Below are 11586 nucleotides of genomic sequence, written 5' to 3'. Positions count from 1 at the left end.
GATAGGTGATAGGTGTTGTAATTAAGTGAGAAATGTCTTAGATATAGGCATTTTTACACTTAATTCTATATAATTAAGCCCCAATTTTACACTTTAGTAGGTAAATTGAACTAAAGAGAACATCAGGGCAGAATGTTAAAAGCTGTTAGGAAATTACAATTTCTCGCTTGAGCTAGCATTTCTCACTTGAGCTAGAGACTCAACCAGAAGAAGGAATCTATTGCCACCTAAGCTCACTTGAGCAAGATTTCTTGCTCAAGCAAGACATTCACTGCCATGCACTGCTTAAGCGAAAATGGTTAGCTTGAGCGAGAGTGTTTCACAGAGCTGAGATAGCTCACCTGAGCAAGGGATCTTTCTTCAGGATGAAGTTTTCCCTCTCGCTTGAGCAAGAATTGGCTCCCAATCGAGAATCCACTCATCTGAAGCATATTTAAAGCGACCTGCAACTGAACTAGGGGGAGAAGACACTTTTCGGAAGAAGAAAATCGCAGAGCACTCAAAGAAGAAGAGTGGGAACACTCAGAGTTCTTAATATTCATCTTGTATCAATCATTTCTACTACTGAATTCTTGTAATGGCTGTCATGGACAACTAATTTTCTTTCTAGGATTGAATGTAATCAACACCATTTAATGTATTTTGACTCGTTCACTCCTATATAGATTTGATATTCAGTATTTTCAAATCTTGGTTTCTTTATTCTGTTCTTAATGCTTAAATATATCTGATCATTATGTTCTTGATGTTAAAATCTGAGTTCTAACAAGGAGGTATTTCTCAAACTTGGAACTGAATAAGTTGCTTGATGTGTTGATAATCTAAGAATAGATATTAATATGTTAATTGCCTTAAGACACCTAAATTTAATGTTGGATGACTTGTATTTTTAAGGAATCAGGGTATGATGATTTCATCTTAGAATTCTATATTTGAGGAATCAATTTGATGAAAAGTGTGTGTTGTAAAAAGATCTGCAAACTAGATTGAAATATATCTCTGAAACAACATAATACATAAGAGAGAGGTTGATGACATTCAATCCTAGCCTATAAATTCTGCATTAAATCTTAGTTACAGGTTTCATTTCTATTTCTCTTGCCAAATTAAATGAATTTCCAGAGGAACATATTTCAAAACCATTTTTGCTGTCAATAACTTAGTGACCTAGATACTTGAGAGAATTTAAATCTGTTGTTCCATATGGATATTACACTTACCTACCACCTTATTACAAGTTGGTTCTGGTAGTTACACTAGAATTCTAACAATAGGATAAGGCTACCCTAATTGTCTTCTCGCTCAGGCAAGAATAGCAGAAAATTGAGTATTGCCACTGTTTGATTTTCTCGCTTAAGCAAGAGCGCGCAAATTTAGAGGGGTATTTCCAAAAAATATGCATTTATCACCAAACAGTCTTTCCTCTCATTTTCTCCTTGTTCTCTTACCTTCAATTCTCAAAGGAAACCTTTCAAAGCTCAAACATTTTCTCAATTCGAGTGTGAACGACTATTCTGTTAGATCTAAGTAAGTTTCTAGAGCATAGTTCTCCAACTTCACTCTTTATCCCTTAATCTCTCTTTCTCAAGAGCTTTCTACCTTGCCATACTAAGAAGATATGAGTTCTTTGGGTGATATTTCGTAGTTGAACGCCATAGCTCTCTCTTAGGACTCATGAAGGGAGTGATCTTAGAAAACTCATTTTCAGGTAAAGGGAGCATACCTTAGATGACCTTTATTATTCACTTTGGATATTGTGATATTTGTATATAAATTTTGATTTAGCTGAAAATGGGTGGATGTATGGATAAAGAGTGAAGAATCCAAAGATGTATCCTGAAAGTTATGACTATGGGCATATAAAGTGACAACTCTGGAGTGGATTCAGCAAAATATAGTGAAAGTGTTCACTCTATGCACTCAAAGTGAACACTTTAGAGCCTGTGTACAGAGGAAGAAGTGAAAGTGTTCACTCTTTGGTGTGTGATTTTGACAGTGAAAATCACACACCAAAATTTTCAAGATTAAATCAATTATGGAGAAAATTTTCAAAGACCTTAACCTACCTCTCCTCCTGTATATCAATATCAAGCTAACATGAGTCAGCCATATTATAATTGGAATCAATAAATGTTTGTTGCAACAACACCATTCTTCAGTCCTCAATTTTCATAGCCTTATTTTCAAGCATCATATTCTTAACTTCAAAGAGGATAATAACCTTTACAAACTCTTCCAAAAAGAATGAATAAACTTGAAGAAAATTTGCTCCAATTCATAGGAAGTTACTCAGTCAAATTTAAAGAATCAAGAGGCATCCATGAAGAAGATGGAGATGCAAATAGGACAAATTTCAGAACAATTGTTAAATAGGAATGATGAGAGATTGCCTAGCAAAACCATGGTGAACCCAATAGAGCAATGCCAAGTTGCTTTCACAAGAAGTATGGTGGAGATTTCAAGTCCTAGAGCTAAAGATCTATAAGTGTCAAGCTAGTGACATTAAAAGAGTGCTTTGTGAGAGGCAACTCATGTAACACCTTAATTCAATTTTCCAAATAACTCAAGTTCGCAACAAGTGGGAATAATAAAATTTTCATTAAAGGGTTCCTAATATGTAGTTCAATAAAGTATTTCAAAATAAGAATGAATTACAAATTTTGATCAAATCATTGCTACAGAACTAATTTAAATACATCATAGTTTCCAAAAATAAACTTTCTAAGTCCTATAATAGTTTCATTCATCCCTTTACTATGCCCGGTGCTGATCGTCTAGTCACTTGAAAAATAAATGTAAGGATGAGTACTCTACACTATCAAACACACACAAGCATAGAGACTCACCTTGCATGTTTTCACACATTTCCAACATAATTCAAATCATACTTCAAACAACATACTTTCACACTTTTCAAACATTCCAAACGTTCCATTCCTCTCAACAAAACACTCACATGTTTGCACATCAAGTCATACACAGATGCACTCACTGCACGTTAGCCACGCTCACTGTGATCCCAGTTTCCTTATGCCCTCAATCTTAAGGAATTACTCAATTTCACACTATGGATGATCGTCGGATAGCCCTTGTTCCACGGATACAACGTGTGCGGAATTTGGGCCCTTAGTAAAAGTGTTAGTCAGAGGCCAAGTCAAGAGGAGAGTATGTGGCCTATGGTACACCCACGCTCACTGTTGGTGTCACCATCACCCTTTCATTCCCAAGGTATTTCTACCACCCCTATCGTCCACACCCTTAATGTATCACTGAACCATTCATAATTTTTCCAACACTTCAAACACAATCATATTCAACATACCATTCACACACATTCATCCACATTCTCAATCAATGGCATGTTCACACATATCAACTACATTATACTCAAACACACGATTTCCATTACCACCATATTGCAATTCACATCATTTGCATCAAACACATTACCCAACATCTACTACATTATAATTAATACAAAATTTCTATCAATCCACACACTTTCCTACGCTCTAACTCAATCACAATCCATTGTATAACTTTATAAACAAAATTTAAACACAAGAGATAGGGTAGAGTCCCCTTTACCTCGGAATGAAGACCCACAACACAAATCAATAATGAAAGTGCTCCCCACATGAATTTTTTTCCTAAACACATGAAAAACTCCATGAGCAACCAAGGAGAATAGAGAAAGGATGAAAAGTGTAAACCCTAGCTCTTTAAACTCACCTCCAAACATGATTCTAACCTTCAATTTAACTCACAAACGGCTTTGAAGGCAATTTAATCAGTGGAAAAAGGTTGAGAATTGAGAGAATCAAAAAAGTGTTTGAAGGGAAAAGTGGGAAATGAGTTTCCTGAATCCTAAACCCAGCAAATACCCTAGGATTCGTGACACTCTCGCTACAGCGAGACCCTTCCTCGTTGCAATGAAAATCTGAGACGAATCTGTACTCTGGTTTCTGCAAAATCTTGCTTCAACAAGACCTTCTCGCTATAGCGAGACAGCACCCAGAAACGCACCCTCCTCTGTTGCCACCTCGCTACAGCGAGGAGACTATCACTACAGCGAGAACACAACAGATTCATACCCTACGCCTAAGGCCTTCTCCCTACAGTGAGAATGCCCCTACATCACACGCTTAGCCTACATTTCAATTCAATCACAAGTCCTCATTCACCTTTTAACCATAATGCACAAATATATATACATCCACATGTATTTACACACATATACATTCACCACACAAGTCTAACGCACATCCAACTAATAATCGACATATTTATATTAATAACCAAATTATCATTACCAAAATTTGGGGCGTTACAACTCGCCCTTCCTTTAGGGAATTTTGTCCCTACAATTCAATCAAACTATACAAACAACTCTGGATACAATTCTCTCATTCTACTCTTTGTTTCTCATGTAGTATCTCCCTCATCACTTGCTCCATATCACCTTCACCAATGGGATATTCTTGCCCCTCAGCTGCTTAACACGGTGATTTGCAATCCTCACCAGGTACACATTGATGATTGCAAAGTTTACTAGGTTTTTAAGTAGTTTTCTAGGTTGTTTTTGATAGAAAATGTATTTTGGAAGGTGAAAAACTGCACAAAAATATATAAATATTCAATAAAGTCAATATTTGTCTTTAATAATTCAAATTGCGTGAATTTAATAGAATTCTGATGTAATTTTGTTAGTTTTGCAGGAGATTCTAAGCTAAGAGTCTTGAGGATAAGGATTGAAGAAGATTCAATTGAAGAAAGTGGAAGATTTGAGCTTAAAAGATCAAGAATCAAGTGATATGTGCTGGATGTAGCAACTTTGGGTGCATTGAGTTAACACTTTGAAAAAGGAAATCCGTGAAGATCAATCGTGTAACAACTCTAAGTGTTGAAAGTTATCACTCCAGCAACAGAATTCACGAATGGTCTTGTGCGTAAACACTCTTATTAGTGAAAGTAACTACGCCCAAGGCTAATTTGTCCATAAACCTTGTGCGTAAACACTCTTGCTAGTGAAAGTAGCTATGACCAAGGCTAATTTGTCTAGAAACCTTGCGTGTAAACACTCTTGCTACTGAAAGTAGCTATGCGCAAGGCAAATTCACAAAAAACACATGTGCATGGACACTCTTGCTATTTAAAGTGTTTACGCAAAACATCAGAATTTGGGAAACTGCTTTTAAGTGTCAACTTTGGGCATTTAAAGTTCCTACTTCGGCCTTAGAAGCTTCTAGAAGGCCTTCTATGTTACAACTCTCAGTGATTAAAGTGTCAATGTGGAAGAAGGCGGGAAAAGTATAAAAAGCGATTGGAAGTTCAGATTTGGAATCTTTTCTCATTTTTTTCATTTCCACACCTTAGGAGAGTTAGAGAGGGAGATTAGGGGTGACTTTCAAGCTTTGGACCTTGAGGAATTAGGGTGGGGATTGAATTTATGAAGAAATTTTGTAGCTCCTTTTCTCCTACTTTTTCTTTCTCTTTTTCTTTTAGGAACATGTTTTAATTTCTTTTTGTTGAGGATTGATGGATCCGATTTTGATATTGTAAATTGATTATGGATCTAGATTTAAGATCTTGATTGTATTGAACGTTTAATTCTTTCCTTAATGCAATTCTTGGATTAGCTATTCAATTGAATTGAACCTAGAGGAATTTTCATCAATGGAAGTTGAGTTAATTTCTCATATCTGAATTAAATGTAAAGGTTATTGATATCTTAGGGATAAGAATTCGTGATCTTGTGATCTCTTAATTTGTAGTGTTTAATGCAATGTTTGGTTGAATTATATATGAGAAATTAGGGTAGTTTAGTTAGACATTAGGATCAATGAGACAAGGAATTGTCCTTTTCTTACAACTGCCTTTCTCTCAAAATTTGCAATACGATCCTCCAGTGCTCGGTATGCTTTTCCTTGGTCTTCGAATAAGTTAGGATGTCATCAATGGATATGACCACAAACTTATCCAAAAACTCATGAAAGATTCTATTCATGTAGTCCATGAACACAACAAGCGCATTGGTCACTCCAAACGGCATCACCAAGTACTCATAGTGACCATAACGTGTTCTAAAGGCTGTCTTAGGTACATCTTCATCATTCACCTTGATCTGATGGTACCCCGATCTCAAGTTGATCTTTGAAAACATTGCAGCTCCTCTCAATTAGTTCATCAAATCATTCGATTCTCGAAAGCAGATATTTGTTCTTTATCGTCACTTTATTCAACTGCCTGTAATCAACACACATCCTCATGCTCCTATCTTTCTTCTTCACCAAAAGCACTGACGCTCCCTATGGTGACACACTTGGTCTCACAAACTGCTTTTGCAATAAGTCCTCCACTCTCTTCTTGACCTCTGCCAACTCTACTAGTGACATCCTATAAGGTGTCAAACAAATCAGGCTCGCTCACGGAATGAGGTCAATGGTGAACTCTATCTTCCTCTCAGGTGACAATTCTAATACATCTTTAGGGAAGACTTCCAAGAAGTCCTTCACCACTATGATATACTTTGACTCCACTCCACTTTCAACCTCCAATGAGAACATGACCATAAAGGCCTTAGCATACACTGTGTTCTCCCACACACCTTGACTCAAAAGCCTTGAAATTTTAGACTTCGACGTACCAAAAATCAATGTCTTCTCTCTGCAGCCTAGCAACACATGGTTGGCAGCTAGCCAATCTATTCCCAAAATCACATCCAATTGAGAAAGAGGCAAACAGATCAAGTCTACCTCAAAATCTTTTCGTGCACCATTATCGAACACCCTAAACATACCCAAGAGATTACGACCGATTTACCCATAGGGGTAGTCACCACAACATTGCACAATAATTCAGCCACGTACAAACCCAAACACTTCATACAATCCACGGAAACAAAAGAGTGCATAACACCCGAGTCAAATAAGACATCCAACAATCTGCCTTTTAGAACACATTTACCTTGAATTAACTCCACAGACTGTGAAGCCTTTGCTCTACTCATAGCAAAAACTCTCCCAGGAATACTCGGCTTTGGCCCTGTGCTTCCTCTCGACTCAGGTCTCTGGGTTGTACTCGTATTACCACTCATCTTAGTAGTCCATCACATATTAGCAGTGTGCCCCAACTTTCTGTAGTTGCCACAGTTAGTTCGTGGCTACGGGAAGTCCCTCAACATGTGTGGCCCTCCACACCTAAAACATTTGATTGGCCGTATGAAAGAGCTTGAACCTGAGCCACTCCTACTGCTTTTCTATTAAGATGAAGTCCCTTTGGACTGAGAATGGCTAGAGCTCGAATACGGCCCCTTCGAGAACGTAGGGGGTCTTCTATCTTGCCTCATTGGACCACTCCCCTTGGTGTCCATGGTCTTGCCCTTCGAATTGGCTTAAAAAATTCTACACTTGCTCACCAAAGTGGGCAAGTCAGTTAGTTGAAACATATTGATAGCAGCACGGATCTCTGGCCTTAGCTCATGCTCAAACTGAGCACACAGGTCTTCTTTTCCATCCTCATATTGATAGTGAGGTCAGTACTTTATCAGCTCTTGAAACTTGGCTCCCACTGTTAGATTCCCTTGCTTCAAATCAAGGAACTCCCAGGCCTTCTAATTCTTCAAATCTCGGGAAAAATAGTTTCTCAGGAAGCTTGTCTTGAACGCCTCCTACTGAATATAGCCACCCTTTTGTGGCAAAGTCTGATTGGCAAACCTCCATTAGTCTTCCGCTTCCCCACATAACATGTATGTGGCGTAGGTCACCTTATGTTCTTCCCTACACCCCATTGCATGGAAGAGTTTCTCCACATCTGCTACCCATCTCTAGGCTCCCTCAGGGTCAAACTTCCTTTCAAACTTTGGAGGGTTATTCCTAGTGGAGACAGACAGCCCTCGGTATTCAGTCGGTTCTCCATCTTGGTTATGCACCAAGGTCTCTAGAACTTGGGTCATTCACTCTAGAAGGTCGTTGGTGATTCCAGCACCTCTACCTCTATTGGTCATTTCTAATATAATTTTGCAAACAATTCGACAAACCACATTTTAACACATCATATCAATAACAACACTAGTAATTAAAGTAAATAAAACACATCAACACATAGCTTGGACACTTCAGCCCCAATACCCCAGTCCGATTTTGGATGAACTGCTCTGATACTAAAAGTATAACACTTTAATTCAATTTTCTAACTAAGTAAATTTTGCAACAAGTAGGAATAATAAAATTTTTATTAAAGGGTTCTCAATATGTAGTTTAATAAAATATTTAAAAATAAGGATATATTACAAATTTTGAATCAAATCAGTGCTATAAGACTAATTTAAATACATCATAATTTCCAAAAATAAACTTTCTAAGTCCTATAGCATTTTTCATCCATCCCTTTACTAAGTCTGATGTTGATCGTCTTGGTCCCATTAAAATTAAATGTAAGGGTGAGCACTCTACATTATCAAACACACACAAGCATAAAGACTCACCTTGCATGCTTCCACACATTTCCAACATAATTCAAATCATACTTCAAACAACATACTTTCATGTTTTTCAAACATTCCAAACGTTTCATTCCTTTCCACAAAACACTCACATGTTTACACATCAAGTCATACATACATGCGCTCACTGCACATTAGCCACACTCACTGTGGCACTGTGATCGCAGTTTCCTTATGCCCTCAACCTCAGAAAATTACTCAGTTTCACATCATGGATGGTCGTCGAATAGCCCCTGCTCCACGGATGCAACATGTGCAGTACTAAGTCCCCTAGCAAAGGTGTTAGTCAGAGGCTGAGTCAGGAGGAGAGTGTGTGGCCTGTGGTGCACTCACGCTCACTATTGGTGCACCATCACCTTCTCTTCCCCAAGGTATTTCTATTGCTCCTATCTCCCACACTCCCAATGTATTGCTGAACTATTCATAGGTTTTCCAACATTTCAAACACAATCATATTCAACATACCATTCACACACATTCATCCACATTCTCAATCATTTCATAGTATTCATTCTCAATCAATGGCATGTTCACACATATCAACTACATTATACTTAAACACATGATTTCCATTACCACCATAATGCAATTCACATAATTTGCATCACACACATTACCCAACATCTACTACATTATAACTAATATGAAATTTCTACCAATGCACACACTTTCCTATGCTCTAACTCAATCACAATCCATTGCATAACATTATATACGAAATTTAAACACAAGAGATAGGGTAGAGTCCCCCCTTACCTCAGAATGAAGACTCACAACATAAATCAATAATGGAAGTGCTCCACATACGAATTTTCATCTTAGACACATAGAAAACTCCATGAGTAACCGAGGAGAATAGAGAGAGGATGAAAAGCATAAACTCTAGCTCTTTAAACTCACCTCCAAATGCTCCAAACGTGATTCCAACCTTCAATCTAACTCACGAATGGCTTTTGAGGCAATTTAATAGGTGGAAAAAGGTTGAAAATCGAGAGAATAGAAAGAATGTTCGAAAGGAAAAGTGGGAAATGAGTTTCCCGAACTCTAAACCCCTCAAATACCCTAGGATTCGCAACACTCTTGCTACAATGAAACCCTTCCTTGCTGCAATAAAAATCTCAAAAGAATATGCACTCTAGTTTATGCAGAATCTCACTACAGCGAGACTACATTCAGAAATGCACCCTCCTCTATTGCCCTCTTACTACAACGAGGAGATTGTCACTGCAGCGAGAACGCAACAGATTCATGCCCTACGCCTAGCGAGAATGCCCCTGCATCACACGCTTAGCCTACATTCCAATCCAATCACAAGTGCTTATTCACCTTTCAACCATAATGCACAAATATATATACATCCACATGTATTTACACACTTATACACATCACCACACAAGTCAAACGCACATCCAACTAGTAATCCACATATTTATATTAAAAACCAAAATATCATTACCAAAATTTAGGGCGTTACAACTCACACTTCTTTCTCTTTAATTTTTTTTAATTTTTGGTTTTTGATTTTATTTTTCTGCATAATCTAAGTTTTTGGTTATAGGTAAGTTCTTTTGGAAGCAAAAGTACCAATTTATGAGGAGATTTCTGAGTTAACTTACTGGAGTGAATACTTTTGGCACAAAAAGTAATCATTATGAGGTTGCGCGTATACATTATATCCATCAAGATTAACAACGCGCAAGTACTTCTTGGTTAGAAGAGCTGCGCGTAACTACTTTTTGCATAAAAGTGGTTACGCGTAATCATGTTGAAGGATTTAAGGAGTTTGGGTCACTGGAACTTTCACTCTTAGCGTCAAAATTGGTTACGTAGAGGCTATATTTGACAAATTTAAGAAGAGAGTTGTTTGGAGGGCAAGTGTACTCGTCAAGAAGTAATAAAGAGTTCAAAAATAAGTTTCTGAAATATCATCCTATAAGGATTATTTTTTAATTATTAAGAATTTTCTAATTTAATTGTTTAGGCTTAAAGGATATGAGATGAATTAAAAATAAGAATTTAATTATAAAATCAATTATAAATTTATAATACAATACACGTCTTGGTTGAACTTATCAGAGAGGAACTTAGGGCATATGAGTTTTCTCATTCAATCTTTTATGCTATTTTTCTGTTTAACTCTAATTTTGATTTTCTTGTAATTACCAACCATTCATACAATTACTATTAATACCCAATGGTCATGCAATATTACTATTATTTTCTCTGAACTAACATCCCTAATGGTCATGCAAGATATTAATTCAAGAAAGCTTAAAGCACCTATAAACTTGTTAAATTAATAACAATTAGAAGAGAAAGATTGGTGTGGTCCACCTAATCCTTTGTCTCGTTTTATCCTATAGATCCATTAATTAATCATGGTACGGTTGCCTGACGATATAATTAATTAGGATTATATAATTATGTGCAATAAGATAAAAACTAAGTACAAACAGAAACCAAATTTAGATTCAAACATCAAAATCCCATAAATTCATGAACAAGAGTTCTTAAAGCCCCAACTGTGGACTTAGTTACTCATGCTAAAGGAAAGAAATAGATAATCATAGACAAAGCCATAGAGAAAAATAAACTAGAATGAGATGAGTTTTTGGTCGTCAAGTACGATCGCTCGAATCTCCAAGACCCACTGAGAGTATGTCAAAGATTTCGTGGAAGAGAGACGAGATGAGAGGTGTATCAGAGAGCAAAAGACAAGATGTTCAAAACGTCTCAACAGGATGGCTAAGGTCTCTCTTTTATAGGGTTTGAAAACCCTAAAAGCTCTTTATAATTGGGCTTCCCGCAATGAGCACAGCCGTGCAAGGCCTTAAGCATGACCATGCATAGGCTCGAAGCACCCCGTCTTTGTTGAAAAGGTCTAGGCATATTGATTGCTGCAAAGCTTTGATCTTGCATCAATTTGGGCCTAAAACGCACCCAAAATCCACTTGTGGCCCTTCATACTAAACTACATAATTAAAATATAAATTAGCATAAAATCCAAATAAAATAAAAATCAAACATAAATATATGAGCTATAAAAGAGGGCCTAAATATAGACTTATCAAGACTTTTGTTAG

The 11586-nt window shown here is 37.0% G+C and overlaps 1 protein-coding gene across 1 annotated transcript; it reads right to left on the bottom strand.

Annotated features, from left to right (window-relative positions):
• Positions 1-6425: 6425 nt before the first annotated feature.
• Positions 6426-7096, bottom strand: LOC113871640. The gene is made up of 2 exons (XM_027508739.1): positions 6823-7096; positions 6426-6703 (listed from the first exon to the last, which is right to left on the bottom strand). The coding sequence occupies exons 1-2, from the start codon at positions 7094-7096 to the stop codon at positions 6426-6428; spliced, it is 552 nt and encodes a 183-aa protein (XP_027364540.1).
• Positions 7097-11586: the final 4490 nt, after the last annotated feature.

Source organism: Abrus precatorius, unplaced genomic scaffold (assembly GCF_003935025.1).
Source record: "Abrus precatorius isolate BTA unplaced genomic scaffold, Abrus_2018 Scaffold7, whole genome shotgun sequence".
Lineage (NCBI taxonomy): Eukaryota > Viridiplantae > Streptophyta > Magnoliopsida > Fabales > Fabaceae > Abrus > Abrus precatorius.
Note: the sequence above shows the minus strand (reverse complement) of the source record. Positions and strands in the feature narration are given on the sequence as shown.

Excerpts from the sequence above, each read along its gene's own strand:
- LOC113871640 (XM_027508739.1), bottom strand. The coding sequence starts at position 7,096 with ATGAGTGGTAATACGAGTACAACCCAGAGACCTGAGTCGAGAGGAAGC. Across the intron at positions 6,704-6,822 it reads TGTGGTGACTACCCCTATGG|ATTGGCTAGCTGCCAACCAT; the intron begins GTAAATCGGTCG and ends TTTTGGGAATAG.